This window comes from Engraulis encrasicolus, chromosome 10 (genome assembly GCF_034702125.1).
Source record: "Engraulis encrasicolus isolate BLACKSEA-1 chromosome 10, IST_EnEncr_1.0, whole genome shotgun sequence".
NCBI lineage: Eukaryota > Metazoa > Chordata > Actinopteri > Clupeiformes > Engraulidae > Engraulis > Engraulis encrasicolus.
Genome location: NC_085866.1, coordinates 56,212,161 through 56,232,160, shown reverse-complemented (window position 1 = coordinate 56,232,160; position 20,000 = coordinate 56,212,161). Strand labels below are relative to the sequence as shown.

The following is a 20,000-nucleotide window of genomic DNA, read 5'->3' as shown; positions in this document are numbered from 1 at the left end:
TCCATGGTCTTCAGTCATCAAATCAAACACCACAGTGTGGCTCTTTGTCTTTTTATGACAGAAGAGAGAATGAAATAAACCCAATTAGAAAGTCAAATTATCGATACCCACCCACACGCCCCTGTTATTCAATCACTTTTGGCTATATATAAACCCTGTATATAAAATATAAAGTATAAAATATTATTCCCTCTCCTCAGACTCATTTCTCCTTCCACTGTTTGTGGCTTGGACGGAGTTCGTGCTGAAAGGACCAAGACCAGGCAGCAGCTGTCGTAGTTCAGCATGCGTGCGGTCTCACACACACACACACACACACACACACACACACACACACACACACACACACACACACACACACACACACACACACACACACACACACACACACACACACACACACACACACACACACACACACACACACACACGTGAGGTGAGGTCCCCCGCCCCCTACCCCCAGCAACCTGGCATCGCTGCCCAACGCTGAGCGGGCCAGGGCCAGCATCGTCTATTGAGAGAGTGCCATTTTGGTGTGTGTGTGTGTGTGTGTGTGTGTGTGTGTGTGTGTGTGTGTGTGTGTGTGTGTGTGTGTGTGTGTGTGTGTGTGTGTGTGTGTGTGTGTGTGTGTGTGTGTGTGTGTGTGTGTGTGTGTGTCTGTCTGGGTGTGCGTGCGTGCGTGCGTGCGTGCGTGCGTGCGTGCGTGCGCGCTCATAGATCAAATGCAGAGGCTTTGGATTGCTCTCTGGTAACTGGCCACAACGTTGTTGGCACAAGGCTGGTACACTCAGCAATGATTGAGAACACTTCTTGGAAAAACTGACAATAACCTCCCTGGCCTCAGATGTGTGTGCCTGCTTTTGTGTTTGTATGTTTGTGTGTATGTGAGTGCGTGTGTGTATGTGTGCGTGCATGCGTGTGTGTGTGTTGTGGGTGGTAAGGGGTGCATGTGTGTGTTGGTGGCAGTGTTTTGTGGGCTTGCATTGTGTGTATACAGACACTGGTGGGACACACAGTTGCCATGGGAGTATTTATACACAGATCTAGCTTATGTTCTCTCCCCACGGCAATCAGGAGCGCATTGCAATGCAAGGAAGGCCCTCTGCCTTGAATGGCTGTCTTTGTAACGAAGCTCGAATGCAACATAAAGTACAGAGAAGACGTCCTGCTTCAAACAGATCCTTGAATGGCTGTCTTAGTGAAGGCCGAATGGAGTCATGGAGTCAGGGCCGCTAACAGCTTTGACCAGGCCCCGAACAAAACCACCTGATAAGGCCCCCCTATTACGTACATGGAATACATAGAGTATAATGGGGTCCCAATTCCGCCCCTCCTCTCCCTGGCCCCTGAAAACTGACCCATTTGTCCAACCTGTTAGCAGGCCTGCATGGAGTATATGAGGTCTGCTTGAAACAGATCAACCCAGCTGGCAGAGCAGAGGATAACAGAACCCCCTGCTGTGATGCTAACAGCTATCTTATGACGTGGCAAGTCCAGTCAGTACAGTTCCCACAGAAAGGCTGGTGTGTGTGTGTGTGTGTGTGTGTGTGTGTGTGTGTGTGTGTGTGTGTGTGTGTGTGTGTGTGTGTGTGTGTGTGTGTGTGTGTGTGTGTGTGTGTGTGTGTGTGTGTGTGTGTGTGTGTGTGTGTGTGTGTGTGTGTGTGTGTGTGTGTGTGTGTGTGTGTGTGTGTGTGTGTGTGTGTGTGTGTGTGTGTGTGTGTGTGTCTGCAAATTTGCAGTAACTATATATCCAACCTGACATCAATACTTTGAAGGTCTCTCTCACAGTTTCAATGTTGACATAGTTACTTTGCTATTGAAGGGCAGTAGTACTCGATCATGATGGCATAGGGTTATACAGTGGCAGCACTTCATTTTGATTTTGTATAGATTTGACTATGTTGTACTGTATTGAAAGCCAGCTTCTTCATGGGTGCTGAGGACTCTTCTGATTGGATCTGGCTTTTACCCAGTTTCTAGCTTCAGATTGTTACTTGTGTTATGAATTTAGCTAAAAAGCAATTTTTAATTCAGTTTTTCTTTCTGATTCTCACTAGTTGGCTAATGCCATACACAAAATGGACAAGTGGATATAATGTTATCAGCTGTTAGAATAGGCTGTGATTGATTTAGCACATTGGAAAATAGTTTGCATTAATTTACAAAGATTTTCATACAATGCAGTGTTTTAAAGAGGCTCAAGGTAGGATTATACGTTTAATTAATCACTGTCATAAGTCATCCAATGCTTATTTGAGTCCTTAGTAGGTGAACGGTGACTCTCCCGACCACTTCCATGGTCCGCTGTCAGAAAACCCCAAATGCAACTTTTGACAGAGCGGTCCGCTTCGAGTGTCTTGGGAAACTCTTCTCATATAAAATATCGCTTTACATACTATATTCGTATTTGTATCAACTGCTGGCATTCCGTAATGAAAAACATTCTCACCGTGAGTTTATTTAAACAGTATTTTTTCATGACTGTGTAGATTTTGATGCAAACAATGTCATCCTGTGCCCCTTTAACCCTATCGCGCCGGATGCATCATATATGTCTCATCAAATTCAAAGCCCTCTCCACGCTGACACAAAAAAAAAATCGATCTGAAAAACATCCTGCGTGTCATTTCCAAACGTCCTGCAGTACACGGAAACCGCCACAAGAGAGCAGCGGTCGACAACAAGTTGACCACGGCTCGGCAAAAAACAGGAAAATGGGGATGTCGTGCCGAAAAGTGAGTGCCTGCCAGAACACGAGTGCCCTCATTGAAACCAATGACATTTTTTGAGAGAGAATTATACACATTTTTGCAGAATGAATTACATAATTTATGAACTAAAATATGCTTATGAAACATTACTCGTCCTCCACTTAATATGAGCTATTTGAATGAAACTGTAACATTTGTTATGACAATTCTTCGATTCTTTTATGGAAATAATACTGAAATTGTAACCAGTTCTTTGTAATACTTCCAGAAGGAATGTAGATTCTTTATTGATAGGCTTTCCATCTTAAATTGTGTCGGATTTATCTGCAAAAATGGGTAACAAATGTGTGAAAAATTGGTCATTGGTTTCCATTGGTTTCAATGAGGGCACTCGTATTCTGGCAGGCACTCACTTTTCGGCACGACAGTGGCAGGAAGTCAGCCATCAATGCATTTGCTCCATAGGGAAACTTACAAAGCACACCACGACGATCGTTTAACAAAACGCACAAGTTGTTTTACTTCAAGACAAAGATATTGCCTTAAGAAACAGGTTTTACTTGCAATTTTGAAAATGTAATGCAAAATGTTGAAATTATGATCTCGTAAAAAATGCATTGAAGTGAATGGAGAAATGGTCCAATTGTAGTAATGGACCATTCAAATTACACATCAAAAATGAATAATGATCTATATTACACTCATAAATAGGTTGTTGAGCATTCGATCAGCTATGTTTTTACATAGATTTAAAAAAAATACCCAACCAGGCTGTGGGAAATGTAAAATATGGTCCTGCTAAAACAAGGATAGGCTTAAAAAAATGGCAGGATCTCACTAAATATTTAAAGATAATCCTCAAATTAAATTGTCTGACAACTTTTTTAAATTAAAAAAAAGTTGTAAATGCATTAAAAGTCATTTTTCAATGGTCATGAAATTGGAATTTTCATTCATTAAAAGCCTGATGCATCATATATGATGCATTAAATATCTCAGCGACCTTAACAAAATTTTGATTTTTTTTTTTACATTTCTTATAAGGGACCAATATTGAAGCAAATTCCAAAAAAATAGAATTTTCTCTCATTGCTTTAATGGTTCAGGTTTCACAGGGTTAAAGGGGTGTTGAGCTAGGGGTGATCTCCGTCACAGTGGTGCCAAAGCACCACTAAAAACACCCTAAACTCGCCCCTGGTGCAGACACAGAGGATCAGTGAACTAGTGAACCCATGTCCTGTGAACCAGTGACCAGTGAATCAGTGCTCAGTGAACCAGTGACCAGTGAATCAGTGCACCTACCACTGAAATGCTCATTTCTTATTTGTGTCCTTGGCTAGCCTGAATCGAAACACCCTTAGCGGCAGCAAATGACTTGGTGTCTATAGACTATTCCTGGCTTGATTTCTTCTTTTAGTTTTAAGGGTGTTTGTTAAAGAATTTTCCCATATTTGTCTGAGTCTTTTCCCTCCTTTATTCCTGCTTGAATAAGGACAGATGGCAAGATAACAGACCACTGAATGCCTCTTCTGTACAAGGTTACTTTTAGCTCTGGGTTTCCAAAGGGCCTGCTAAAAACATAAACATTATTTTTTTTTTAACTCTCTCTTTCTTTTTGTGCATACTGAATTCAACAATGTGGTTTTCCATTTGCTGCCAAATAGAGAAAGACAATTATGTTGCTCCTCTGTGTATACCGCTCCATATGTTTGTGAAAAAAATGGTAAATAAAATATTTCGAGGCAAATAAACTTGGTAGCTGCTGTCTGAAGACTTTAGCAGTCAGTCTTTGTCATGTAGAGCTAATAACTTGAACATGTGGAATCAGGAGAGATACATTCTGATACAACCATTGGTGACACATGAATATGCAGTAAATGCATTAGAAAATCCATATCCACATTCAAATCCAAAGCCACATGATAGTGCATCATCCTTGATAATGATTAATAGATACTATTCTATCTTTTTCATGGAAGTAAAAAATCAGAAGACACAACAAAAAATTTGAGTCAGTGTCTCCCATCAGAAGCTGAAATAATTCCTGTATGCGGCTGTGTATCAGATATTTTTTGCATTGAATTCATGGCCTTGTGCGTTTTGTAAACAAATTAACCACTTTGCACAGAGCCTAGGTTATAACCTTACTGTTACCAAAATTGTACTGACCAAGACTTAATCTGTTACTCTGTAATCTGTAAGGCTCTTGGTAATGTCACATCAATATTGTTATGATGTAGATGAGTCTTTATAGCAATGAGTGAACAGGTCCACCAGCACTTGTCAGCTACCAAATAATAACCTCTCGTGAGCTGTAATTTATAAGTCTCGGCAGGTTAAGTGTTATTTGATACAGACCTAATAGATGAATTTGTTTTTTTTTTACTGAACCTTCTCCTTTTTCTGAAAGAAGAACTTTTCATCTCTATTTTGTTCTTATTTTGCAGAGGACGCCTAGCGTAGCTGACCGCCCCCAGCAGCAATGAGTGGCGGAGTGAATGTGAAGAGCATGCAGAGGGGCCAGGCTGGCTCTGGCATCCCTCTTCCCCGCAGCAAGCTACCCTCCCCAAAACACGACCCCAAGAACCCCAGCAGAGGCCTGCCGCGTCCCACCACCCACATCCCCGCCAGCGCTTACTCCAGCACCGCCACTGGCAGCAGTGCCACCTCCACAACAGGTGTTGGCAGTAGCGCGTCCTCAAAGGACCTCCTGAGGGACACGACCTTGAGGAACCAGCATCTGCAGCTCAGGGGTGTGCTGCCGGCCCCTCGAGTGACCTCCAGAGGTCACGCCAGGCCCCAGGGAGTGCGCTCGGCCTTCAGCAGCCCGCAGGTGCGTAGGAAAGAACTGCAGCCACCGCGCTGCAAGGACACCCTGGACGTGTGCACGCGATCACATGATAACCTGCTTTACTCCAGGTCTAATGACAACCAGAACTTCCTCTATGGGAACTTAAGGCCCCCGTCCAGGAAGACAGACAATAGCAGCCCTAACTTGAACACCCAGTGTGACCTTCCCGCCGCCCTTGACGAGACTAACAGATCGACATCAAATGGCAGTGGCTGCAGCGGCGGCAACGACAGGAGTTTTCCATTCAGCAAATCGAACAACGATAACCTAAGAAACACTGTACATGCTTCTTCCATCCCCACTGCAATTACCACGGCTGCTGCCACTGTTACATCTAAGACATACACTGTGTGCTCAGCCAACCTTGTGGCAGAGGAAAGTTCCCTGCTGAAAAGGCGGCGGATGCGCCTGAAGCAGAGTGCTTCAAGCAGCTTCTCGGACGAGGAGATGTACACGCCGGAGGACCTGAGTCCCTTGGGGCCAGCCCCTGGGGTACCTGTTCTGGGGGCCTCAGAGGTACCTGGACCAGGGGTCCCAGCTGGTCCCACTTCCCCTGCTCCTGATACCTTGGAGGGGGACACAGGAGCCCCAGTGGAAATGCCCCCTACCCAGGAGGAGCGCAGGAGCAGTGTGGACCTGCTGAAGGGGAAGCAGAACTCCAGAGTCAACATGGCCACTGTGCCGCCATTCAGGTACAGGTAAGAGCTGCTTTTTGTGTGATTATATTTATTCATTATATTACATAATAGCCTCAGATGGCTTTGCACGTCTAATATCAAATCAGAAGTACAGTAAATCCTTCATTCAGGTACAGTAAGAAGGCTCTGACTTCAGTTTACATTGTATGACCATCAGGTTTTGCACATTTAATATCTAACACTTAAGCCTATTCTAGTGTTCAAGTGTTTCTGGCCTTTCATTCAATTATAATGCATGCATGCATGAATGCATTTAGATTTTATGGTCACCACAGTGCGTATGGCTTTGCACAAAACTAATGCTTCCGTTAAGGTACAAGTAAGATGCTGTATGCTCAGTTTGCCTTTCTCTCTGGCTTACAGTCAACAACATGGCCACTGTCTATGCCCACTGTTCATGCATGTTTCATGACTAAATAAAAACAAAGCAACATAAAAAAAAATCAATAATTTAAGGTACAGGATTTGCTGGACTGCTCGTCTGGCATTGCATTCAACAATAGGGTCACTGCAGATGGCTTGCCATGTTTATTTAAAATACAGAGGAACACAAAGCAGAGATAGACTGAATAAGAACAAACCAAGGCTGTGAATTAGCACAACTTTTTATCACAACAAAAATGGTTTGTCTTTATATCTCGCCTTAAAATTAAGCGATCCTGGGAAAAGCACTTTTATGATATTACAGTAGTTTCCTCTTTGCCAGAATACCATTATACCACCGCATCATAAAATTTGCCCACTTACATTTTGAGACATGGCCTCTCTTTTTTTATTTGGTGATTTGCCTTGCCAGCATTTGCACCTTGCTTGTCCTTCTATATTGTTCATTGTGCACCCTCCAGAAGTACAACACCCGCCACTCCTCTTCTCTCCTCATTTTTATGCTCTGTATCCCCCAAACATTGGAGCAGTCATGCGGGCCCAATTGGATGGGTGGTTTGTAAAGCAGCAACATACATCATAGCTAGCGGGCCTGGAGGGAGGAGGGAAGGAAGGAGAGAGAGAGAGAGAAAGAGAGAGAGAGAGAGAGAGAGAGAGAGAGAGAGAGAGAGAGAGAGAGAGAGAGAGAGAGAGAGAGAGAGAGAGAGAGAGAGAGAGAGAGAGAGAGAGAGATGGAGTCAGAAGGAGGATGTGTTCTGGATGGAGTTTGACAAGGAAGGGGTAAGGAAAGGTTCCTTTTGCCCAGAGAAAGAGGAGGAGGAGGGTGGGTAGAAGCAAGTGGAGGGCTGGGGGCTGGTGGATGGGGCTCGGGTGTGTGAGGCTGATGGGGGGTGTATGGTGCTGAGGACTGGTGGATAGAGGAGGGTGTGTGGCTGATTTGGTTGGGGGTGTGTGGTGTGAAAGAGGAATCAAAGGAAGAAGGCCGAGGCTGATGAAGGCTGGAGGCTGAAGAGTGGTGGATGGGGGTTGGTGTGTGGCTGACTGGTGGGTGGTGAATGGTGGATGGCGGGTAAGGGTGGTGAAGGGGGAATGGAAAGTTCCTCTTGCCCACGGCCTGGCACTGGCACATTACATGCTCTGGTGACTGGGCTACACAGGCCTGTGGGTAGAAGCGGGCACGGTTGATCATGCCGAGGAGTTTTAAGGAGACATCAGCATGCCGAGAGAGAGAGAGAGAGAAAGAGAGAATAAGAGAATAAGAGAGAGAGAACACATCAAACATTTCTGAACTTATATCCAGATGATGAATGCTGTGGAGTCGTCGCTGTGTCCATAGGCCACTCTGAGGGCGATTTATGGCCATTGCGTCGGATTCCTATGTCCTGTGATTCCGTATTACCGTATTACAGGCTGTTTATGCAGAGTTTTAAATGACATGCATAGGCCAGTGGTATGATTTTACATATCACAGCCCAGTGTCACAGCTTTTCATGGTGCCATTATTGAAATAGAATCTATTTAAACCTGCTGCCATCTTGTCATCTTGTCATCCTGAAAGCACCATGTTTCCATGTCCTATGTATTTTAATGGGTCAGTGTGTAATACACCTTACTGTACATACACCTCAGCATTAACTTGGTTCTCACGCAGATGGATATTCATCCCCCCGTGCGAGCTCACGAAGTGTAACGAAGATGCACGAAGCACTAAGGGTCTGCGCGAGAGCTAGGCTACCTCAGCATACCTTGACTTTAACTTTTGCCAAATATTTGTCTTCTTCTTAATCAACCTATTCTATTTATTTTAGTATTTTTTGTTATTGTTGTTGCACGTTAAGCTGCATGTCTTGTATGAATGAAGTTTCATCATCATCATCATCATCATCATCATCATCATCATCATCATCATTGTCATAATAATAATAATGATGACGGCGACGACGACGGCGACGACGACGATAGCGATGATGATGATGATGATGTCGTTGATGATGATGATGATGATGATGATGATGATGATGATGATAGTGATTATTTATGTGTAATGCCCATATCTTGTGTCCATCCTGAGCCAGGCTGCAGATCCAAGAGGAGGTGTCATCCCTGGAGGATTACAGTGACTCCTCTGACTCCATCGAGGTCTGCTGTAATGACCTGCCAACTGGTGAGTGAGTCATTGCTTGTTGTAGTGGTCACATATCTATCAGGGTCTGATCAATGACAGGGATATGAGTAGGACACCGATACGACAGTATTACTGTAGAATTTCCGTGGGTGGGAGGTTCAGTCACTAATTTCGCTTTTACATGTGTAAAGGGAATTAAACAGTATTTTTCTTTGTAATAAGCATTTTGTAACTGTTATCTCTTACCTCCTATCTTAAATATGTGGTACTGCACACTGTATAGCCTATAATTACCATGTATTATACTGTAAATATATGATACAAATATCAAAACAGGCAGAAAGACAATAGATTCAGGGAAGGATATAGTACACAGTATAAAATACATATCCCAATATCACAAGATTGGAGCAAATCTTTGGTAGCATTTCTGGACCATATCTATAGTGCATTATGAGTGCATTTATAACAAATTATAATGCACATTATAATTACTTACAACATATTATGACTACACTCATAATGCTTCATATGGAGGCTTTATATTAACAGTTATGAATAATCATGCATGAATCTGGCTTATAATGCTTTATAAATCCAAGGGTGTTTTGAGTTCTCATGATTGGTTATAACCTACAGGCTGCCTGATGGGACTTATAGTACATTATGAGTACTTCTACCCCTCTATGCACAGACCTGGATGATTAACTGTCATAAGGACTCATAAGATGCTATAATGTTCCATGTGAGATCATAAGTCCTGAATGTATGCTCCAAGTAAAGTGAAGTACATATGGATTGATCTATAATGCATGGTATAATGAGCATCTATAGCGCATCATAATGTACCGTAAGCCCCATCAGGTAGTCTGTGGTTTATATCCAGTCACAAGCACTCATAACACCCTTGGATTTATAAAGCATTAAGCTAGATTCATGGTTATTCATAACTGTAAACACTATGCATCATGAAACATCATGGATGTAGTCATAATGCGTTGTAAGTAATTATAATGTGCATTATAGTTTGATATAGTAAATGCACTCATAATGCGCTATAGATATGGTCTTCATAGAAAGTGTTTCCAAATCTTTCTACATTATCAGTCATTTGACCACAAAGCAATATCCACAGACCTATGTCGTGTGCGAGTCCTTCATAATCCCAACCGGTTTCTGACTGACTGACTGACCGACTGACTGACATGGTGTCGCATAGGATTGCTGCACACGACTGGCTCTGCAAGCCTTTACAAAAAATGTCATAATACTGGTAGTCTGCCTATAAAAAGTGTGTCATGCGCCCATAGTAGAGGCAGGCCTGAGGTGACATCCTGTCTGCACGAGACTATGAATGGCACTCTGACTTGAGACGCAGATAAGGAACGAAAATGGCTGGACTGGTAATCTGGCATACAGGACATTTTCTCGGTGGACCGGGTTACTGGGCCGGCCCATCGGTGCATCCTTGATATGCAACGGTCTGAGCCCATTATAATTGTAGTATAGGGGTGGGAGAGAGGGGCTGGCCTAAGCCAAAAAAGCCCTGGCCAGTTTGTGGGCTCAGTTCAGCCCTGAATGTCGAGATCACACAATTGAGATGCGGGGATGGGGAGAGCACAGCTGAGTGCCGGTCGGCCCATTTTCACTTGTCCTGATTCTGCTCCCGCCTGCGTATACACTACACGCATCCTTAGCTGCCTGCGGCGACAGTGGCTGTTACTTATCCTCATCCTACCCTGCGCCGCAGCCTCAGAATTACCCTCAGTCCTGTACAGACAGATAGATGGAGATGGCAGAAAACTGTGCCGCATCAGGTCAGCTGTACTGGGAATGGTGGCTGTTACTTGCCCTCCACCTCCACCTCAGCTTCACCCTCTGCCTCAGCCTCATACAGACAGATAAGATGGAGATAGAGATGGACAACGAGTGTGTCCCTGCTGGCTACACAGTACATAGTTGTTAGTTTAACAATTTGAGAGTCAAATGTAACACTCATAATGAAAGAAGGATGTCTGCGCTCCATTTGGGCATTGTACTTGAACTGGTATTCTGGCATGTAGAGCATTTTTCCTGTGGGGTCTCAGGGCCTCAGGGGCTGACACTTTTGGGTTTTTTGTTTGTTTGTTTTTTTGTTTTAATTTTTTGCCCTTACAGACCAACCCACAGATAAGGTATTCCATTGGTGCATCTTCGTGTAAGGGGCTGGGGGTCTATGCCATAAATGCCCTGACCATTTTTGGTCCCAGGTCAGCCTTGTCTGATGTAATAGGCTCCAGCCCCAGCCTCAGAATTACCTTCAGTCTCATACATACAGATAGATGGAGATAGAGATGACAGAGGAGTTGGAGCCACGCTGGTGATGGTGGCCACTATCCTCATCCTTCCCTCCGCCTCTGCTTTACCCTCTGCCTCATTCTCATACAGACCTATAGAGGAGACAGAGATGAAAGAGTTTTGTGTCTCGTCTGGTCACTTTATGAGTATTTGGGAGGGAGTAAATAAACACAATTGTTGAATTACCATTGAATTTGTGTACTGTGTGACTGCTACTCTCCCTCCGCCTCGTACGTACAAACTGATACTGTATAATGCTGTAGAGGACATAGAGATGAAAGAATAGCGCGTCCTGTCATGTCTTTCCGCCTGATGCCGCTGGTGCTGGCTGGTGCGGTGTTCAACACTTTGAGAGCCAACTTTAACCCCATCCAGATTTTTTTGGCATTCCTAGACATTCCATTCTTCTTGATTGGATTGTGGATCAAGGTTTTGCCCTGCACCATAATGTGGTTTGAATATACTACTGCAGTACCTTGGTATTTCAATACAATGTAACAACACTGAGCGAGCCCTAGTCCTGACATGAGCCATGCTGCGGAGAGGCTATGACGGGCTTGGGTCCTGAGACAGCAAATGATGACGTTGGACAGCCACCAGGGCAGGTCTTAGAGAATTATCTCTCAGTAAATTTGGCCTTTGATGTTTTTTTTTTCTGTGCCAGCCAAGACTGCACAGACATCAAGATGCAGAGCATCCTCACTGTGTCGGTGTCTTTGAAGAGGGCCTGGTGTGGAGCAGACAGGCCATTTTAGGGGGCTTGACAGGATTAGGACGATTTAGCAGATTTAAAACAGAGGCTGTGGGGTTCTCACTCAAACCTGCAAGCATCCTTCATCTGTGTTCAAAACAGTGTGCACACACCAGTGTGATCATTGGTACAACAGAAACAACAAGGAATAAGAAAAGGCAAACCTGCAATATTACAGGAATTCAGAATGAGGATTTGTGATTGATATGAGGTTTTGTTTAGATTGTGCATAAATTTACTGCATGAGTGTGCTTGTGTTTTTGGTGGAATAGCAGACACATTGTTCATGTACTGTACATTTTATGTGGTGATTGAAGGCAATTAGAACTAGCAGAAATGACTGCAGATTATTGCAGTGGATATAAAGTTTGAGTATGCCGACTGCGGTGTGTTCACTGCCCTCTTCACACCCACTCTGAGCTCTGAGGCAACCGTGTGGTTAGCTCCTGATTCAGTAAGCAAAACATTGAATATCACATAGCGCATGTGTCTTGGCTGAGAGGATCGCCGGCTTGGTTTGTGGGAAGATTTCTTGCTGTGTTGCACGTTTCGTCAAACTTCAGACCGTCAAAAGCAATTATGTTGAGTCTCGAGTCAGTGTCTCTGCAGAGCTCCAGATAGGAACGAGGGGTGACACTCTCACAGTTTGGTTTCGTAAGATTGCTGCGCAGACCCAGGGCTTTCGCCTGCTGGCCCCAGAACCAGACAGTCTCTAAATTGGCATCATAGAGTGTCGATTCTTAGCAGTTCCTCCTCTGATGTTTCCACGGAAGGTCCCTGCACTGGGTGAGAGGGCTGATGTTGCAATAGCTGATTTTAAACTGGAAAAGAGAACCAAGAAAGTGACAGATCATTGGACATAGACGATAGTGTTGAAATGTCTCACAGAAAGAAAAACAAATGAATGGCTAAACTCTTGTGCAATTTTAAACATTCGTAACGGAGTTTGAAATGATTAATTATAGTTATTACTTTAGGCTTTCCCTCTCAATAAAAACCCTAAAATGCTAATATCTGTTTCTCTTTGTTTCTATAAGCTATTACGTAAATGTTTTAAAAAGCCCACCCACCTTTATCTGCCCACTGTTCCATAAGGCTACATATGTAATGACATAATTGTATAAATCCAAACTGCATCTGTGGTTAAATGAATATGGAATGCATGAAAGAGCCTTTGCCCTTGCCTGCCAGAGTGGATACTCTAGCTTCGGGGGAGCTTGAGCTAACTCGTTTCTAGTCAGACGCTCCACTGGGCTGCATAATGTGTTCTTTAATATGTTGCCAAGCCCTCCCCAGTGCACACTACACACTCATCAAGGTGGGTCTTCTAAACAACCTACAAAAAGCCCTTTGTGCCAAGCAGGGCCAGTGCGCTCAGAAGTCACAAGTCTTAACTCAGCATTAAGACTTCATTGAGGCAGTAAAGGACGAAGGGTGGATCTGGACCATTCTAAAGCCCCAGAGCATGGCATACAGTACTGTAAAACCACAGAACTTTATATTAACATATGATTGGGGAGGGGGCCCAAAATAACGTGCAAAATTATTTCAGTTCTCAAGTTCGAACTCAGTATTAACACTTTAGTCAGCAGGGCCAGTGATGAGTCAGAACATGTCTGGGGGCCAAGAGGGTCCAGAACATTAGTGTATTAGCATATCGTGCTGTGGGACCCAAAGCATTACAAAACTCTTTTCCTGCCTACGCATGTTTGTTGGGCGGGCTCAAAATTATTTTATGTCAGAGTGACCCTCAATTCCTTGTAGCAGCACCCTTAGCAAGGTGCATACTGCAGCATTAGCTGTCTCAAACTCCCTGTTGCTCTTTCAATTAGACAAATCTTTGCATGCTGCAGAGGGCCTGATGTCCTCCTTTCTTTGCCCTGCCCCCCCTCCTCTCCTCTCCTCTCCTCTCCTCTCCTCTCCTCTCCTCTCCTCTCCTCTCCTCTCCTCTCCTCTCTTCTCCACTCCTCTCCTCTCCTCTCCTCTCCTCTCCTCTCCTCTCTGGTCTCCCCTGAGGGATGAGAGCATATGTCTTGGCTGCCATGTGCTCTTGGTGCATTTGAGAGTCCTGGACAGATGCAGGCCAGCGAGAGATGTGTGATTCGATCTGCAGATCAACTTTCATCTGTCACAGGGGTTGGTCTCACACAGGCAGGCACACAAGAGAGACAGACGCATGCATACAGAAACTCAGAGGGACACACACAGAGCAGAGACAGACACATGTATACATACACGCAGAGGGACACAGACAGACAGACAGACACACACACACGCTCGCACGCGTGCACACAGACACAGACACACACATACACAATTTGCATGAACCCCAGGGTCCACTTTCCGAGAGTCTCTCAGCGCTGCGCTGTGGATGGATGCATTGATTAATGACTTCATGGTCTGCATGTAGACAGCATCTAAAGGGAAGTGGACTAGAACCTCAGTGTCTCAGTCTCGATCCAGCATTGCATTCCAACTAGGCCCAGGGCCTGTCTGCAGTGTGCCGTACTCTATAATACAGCAAATACATCCCAAAATCACACAGACACTCACTTTCCCCAAAGTGCTTCACATGTAGCAAATTAAAAATGAATCCCACCGTATCAGTCAGCCATTCCAACCAGGGCCTGACTGCCCTCCATAGTGTAGGCCTACAGTGCAGCAGTCAGACACAATAATCACAAAGTAACACAGATTCACTTTGATTCCATCCCCAACAAAAGCTGTGCATGTAACAGATCTAAACTAGACTGCACTATTGCAGAAAATGCTAAAGTGGGCTTTCCTTTTGGGCCAGAGGTTAGAACTTTTAGGAAAAATATGATAGCATGCATGCTATGAAATTAGCTGGATCACTGTATATAATAAAATCAACAATGCCTTCCTGGAGGACCCTGTACAAATGTACCACCCCCAAACATGCTGGGGATCTCCAGTGGAGGATGCTGCACTGTGCCATGACTACAAGGGTGTTTGTTGCAAAAAGAAGAGATGATATATCCAACTCCAGTGTTTGTGTAACATGCCTGAGACTGTTTTTCATTTTCCCAATGTATAAAACTGGCCCCCCTTTTTTCCTTACTGGGTAGGGTGGTTTTATTTCTTTTTTTTAACAAAGAATTGTTTATTTTGGCGTTGAGTACTCTGGCGATAAGAAAAACAGGGATGTGTGCACCTGCTTGAATTTTCTAATTGGCCAGTCAAAAATGGCGAATCGTAATCGGAAACTGGTGAATCGTATTGATGTTGGTTGAGTCAAGGATTGTTCTGTTGTTTTTCTTGTCTTGAGGGTGTGAAGGAGAGGGCTCCTCACTTCTCACGCAGAGGGGAGATGTTTTGGGTGAAATATTGTATATTATGAACTGGTGGTGAAATCCAAAGTTAGTATTAAAGGCCAACTTCCGATAAAACTCAGTTTTACTCACTCCTTTCGAAGATCGGACGGTCACCCCAAGTTAAACTCACTTGCAAGGCTCTCATAGCGGTGCGTCAACTCTCCTGGCTGTGTTTCCCGGTGTTTCCCAATTTACATAAATAATGCAGAGAAACACGGAAGCCTTTCTGTGTTTCGTCACGTCGAAAGAAGGCGTTGCCCACAAAGGTTTATATCGACCCATTTATCTAAAAACATGTCGAGTAATTTTTTTCTGCTTGTTTTCAAAACAAGCAACGTCTGGTGGCCCGAAACATAGCTTAGCTTAGCTATCAGCTGGTTGCTACTCTCAGGTACACACACAGCACAAAGCCTCATACATAAAGCCAGCTCACTCTGGTTGCTCCGTGCCTGCAGCTCGCCTAGGGGTCGCTGTCGAAAGAGCACAGCCCTGAATGGAGCCTGCACGCCTCCGTTGGCGCCCCTATAGTGCAGTACCACCCGGGGAAGTGGCGACTCTGTTTCCCATTACATTCTCTCCAAGAACTGGAGGACTGAGCCAATCAGAGACGCGTTTCCCTCGAAAGCAGGAGGAGTGAGCCAATCAGAGACGCATTTCCACGAGAAACACGGAACACTCTCTCGTTTCTCCACAAGCCACCTTGCCAGCTTGCAAAAACGTCTTGAAACAAAGCAACCAGAACGTTTTTTTAAAACAGGACCAACGCGTAACACATTCAATAACAATTGGGAACACGGCAATATTAATTAAATTACGTTGAGAGGCCATCTTTAAATCTGTATAAAATGTGAAATGCACTCTAGGTCAAAGTGGGATTCAAACTTGCAACCTTCTGATCTTCAAACCTTCACCCAGCCTCTAGGTCAAGCAACTGAATTTGTTCTCCAGCAAGACAATGGCTACATTACATTTACATTAGACTTCTAATTCAGAATTAACTCACTTTAATTCTGAATAAAGCTTAATTCCACTTTAAAGACGCCATGTAAACTTCTAATTCAGAATTAACTCACTTTAATTCTGAATAAAGCTTAATTCCACTTTAAAGACGTCATGTAAACACTTAACAGTTCAGAATTAAATAAAAGATCAAAGTATACTCGACGGAATTATTTAATTCTAGCCATTCATAGCCATTATGCAATTCCCTAGAATTATTCGGCAGCAGAGTTCTACAATCCTATTGAAAATATGGCAAGACCTGTTCTGATGGCTACTGACACTGCTGAACACCGCTGTATGTTCTGCGCCTCACATGAAGGCCTAAGCGAAGAACAGCCAGATAATTGTCACAAACTAAAACAGATTTACTTTGATTCCATCCCTATCAAATGCTTGATATGTAGCAAGACTATCTAGATGATCTTAAAATGGAGCATTAGAAACACACCGTAGCCTATCCCTGCAGCATTCCACTGTTGGTCTCCTTTACACCAAACGAGACATAGCACATTGTATGCCACAGTGAACAAATACAATTGGCCCAGACTAACACAAATTTGCTTTGATTTGTCCCCACCAAAGACGGGGAAACAAGGCATGGTGTCCCATGTCTAGCACATTGCTCCCTACTTGGCAATATGACCTCTACATTGTGAACAACTGTCAGACACAAAGACCTCCGTTAGTTCATCCCCACCAAAAGCCTTGAACCAAAAGATATTCTAGATTATCTTAAAAAAAGGCAGACACTTGGCTTTTACTTTGGATAATCTGACAACAATTTCCTCTTTGTGTTATTTTGAAGCCACACATCCTATAGGCCTATTACAAAGATCAAAGGAGATCAAAAGTAACATTACTAAGCCGTCTTTTGTAGGAAATTCCAAAGAAATAATAGGGGGGTCGTGATTGAGACCTACAGAGTAACTGAGGCGGAATAGGATGGTTTTGGCTTCACAATTGTGCCTGGCCATACACAGCCTACCTGCTGATCTTGTTATCTGCAAAGCTCCAGAAACAAGCAAATGTCATCTTAGGCTTATCTGAGGAGTGTAATGCCTTCTTTGCAAGAAGAACAAAATACTTATTTTAAATGACTCTGTAACACAGTTATTGTTGTAGCTTTCCAGACTTGAAAGTAGGAAACACAATTTCAAAACATCTCCAAGATTTTCGCAATATTTCTTGGATAGCATTTGCACACATGGGAGAGATCAGCAATAAGTTATACACGTATGTCCCCCTAGATGCTGAGTTAATGCGATACCACACACACACACACACACACACACACACACACACACACACACACACACACACACACACACACACACACACACACACACACACACACACGCACACACACACACACACACACACACACACACACACACACACACAAACGCACGTATGCACACACACACAGGCACGCACGCACGCTGGCACTCAGGCACGCACGCACACACACACACAGAGACGCTCACACAACATTTACTACATTTGCAAACATTTCAAACCTTCATTTGGCAAAGGCAAGCTGATGTGTAAAGCTTACGTGGGACTTATTCTTCTTGTAAATCAAGAATTGCCAGGGCTGTAAAGGGGAATGCTGTCACATTTCCTGTGAATGAAAAGCAGATCGCATCAAAAGCATGGTGTAGTCATCTCTCCAAACTTTCACTTTTTCAGAACACTTACTCCACCCTCTACTTTTCAAAATCCCACCGCTGCTCAAGCCTCTCCGCCTGTCCAAGCCCCATTTCACGCGTGATCAAATCAAAATCCCTTAAAGAGACTGTTTGCGCAACACTCATAACCATGGCTCAGCAAGCTAAGTATCTCCATATGATTCTGCTCATTGTATTACATCAAGGCAATTCCAAGAGTTTTTCATTTGCAGTGCCCCTAGTGGTTGGAGATAGAATAGTCTGAGAGGCTGTGAACTATTAGGAATCACTCTTACTATTCCAACCTAGGAGGGATTATGATTCCATGGGCCCCTGGGCCAGACAACAGGACAGGCCCCCCTAAAGTTGTTAGTTTACAAAACGATTCAAGGTTTTATGCCAGGGCTGAAAGTTTATGTTGTTTTCTTATGTTTCCCCCAAGAAAATATGAAAATGCAGTAATTAAAAGTGTGATTTTAAAGCAATATGAGAGAATGCAAATATAGTGGCCAGAGCTTCAGGGTCCCCTTCACTCTTGGGGCCCTGGGACTAGGCCCAGTAGGCCCGTGCAGTAATCTGGCCCTGCTGGCTTAGCAAGGTTAAAGACCAGAGAGGTCAGCTAAGGGAACTCACCAGAAGTTTTCGCCCAAGTTGGTGAAATCATAAAGACGGATTATTAAATGTTATTGTAAGGTTGAAAAATGCTGAAAAATTCTTGCTGGTATTAGTATTAGCTAGCATCTCTATATGCACTATAATTCCGCTCCATGTGTTTTGTTCATACAGTTTTTGCCTACTGCTTGCACACAATCTGCAAAATTTCGCTCATAGAGTCAAAACTCTACACACAAGCCAATTACTCTCAACACTTGGAGATAAACCCTTCACATATATGCCAGCATGAAACTCTGCTATCAAAACCTAAACATTGCCATAAAAACTCAACAACCTTTTGTCACAACCTCACTTTCATGTCAAAAGACACACATTAGCACCAAATGAGAAAACAAATTAGATCAATGTGAAAACAGTTGTCTACTTTATACAAAACACAGCAGTCTTTCTTTTTGTAACAGTCTTTTTAAACTCACAGAATACATCTTCACAAGACCCCAACATTCAATACTGTACATTACATAACTGCACCTTACAGCCTACATGACATTAAACTATTAAAAGATATGTTAAACAGTACATCATTCTCAACACAACAGTGTGTAGGTGAGCTTATGGACCATTTGTTTGTGTATTGAGTATATTCACACATTTTCAAACATCTAAATATAATATAAATACGTGGTTGACGTCAACATGCTGTAATGAAAAACATCAATATACTTTGTTTGTTTGGGTATGAGGTATTCTTACTGTAACGAAGTACAATATATTTCCAGACACAATATGCAGCTGACATCTACATGATGTCATCAAAATTATATCATGTTCAGTCAGTTTGCTCAAGTGCTGGTTGTGTTCTGATAATTACACTATTATGTGTATTTCTACAAACTATCATGTTCTACCTACAGTTTTTGCTGCTTGCACACAATTTGCAAAATTTGGCTCAGAGAGTCAAAACTCTACACACAAGCCAATTACTCTCAACACTTGGAGATAAACCCATCACATATATGGCAACATGAAGCTCTGCTATAAAAGCATAAACATTGCCATAAAAACCTTATAATCTTTTGTCAAAACCTCACTTTCATGTCAAAAGACACACAAAAGCACCAAATGAGAAAACAAATTAGATCAACTTTAAAACAAGTGTCTGCTTTATACAAAACACAGCAGTCTTTCTTTTTGGAGTAGTCTATTCAGTCTCACAGAATGTACATTTTCACAATACCCCAAAATTCAGTACTGTACATTACAAAACTGCACCTTACAGTACAGGACATTAAACCGAAGCAAAATATATCTCAAACAGTACATCACTCTAAATACAACAGTGTGTAGGTGAGCTTATGTACCTTTTTTGTGTATTGGTTATATTCACACATTTTCAAACATCTAAATATGATATAAATATGGGGTTACGTCAACATGCTGTAATGACAATCATCAATGACAATCAAGTCAATATAGGCTACTTTGTTTGGTTATGAGGTATGAGGTATTCACGAAATACAATAC

At 43.2% G+C, this 20,000-nt stretch overlaps 1 protein-coding gene across 6 annotated transcripts in view; it reads left to right on the top strand.

The window, feature by feature from the left end:
- LOC134457394 (neuron navigator 1-like) overlaps positions 1-20,000 on the top strand; it is a 171,107-nt gene that overhangs the window by 13,645 nt on the left and 137,462 nt on the right. For 5 of the 6 annotated variants that reach the window (XM_063209401.1, XM_063209405.1, XM_063209404.1 and 2 more), the window contains exons 2-3: positions 5,159-6,260; positions 8,720-8,808. In XM_063209401.1, coding sequence (XP_063065471.1) covers positions 5,194-6,260; positions 8,720-8,808 — 1,156 coding nt within the window. In that variant the 5' untranslated portion in view covers positions 5,159-5,193. The remainder of the gene's footprint in view (positions 1-5,158; positions 6,261-8,719; positions 8,809-20,000) is intronic. The other variant, XM_063209402.1, reaches the window with a different exon arrangement.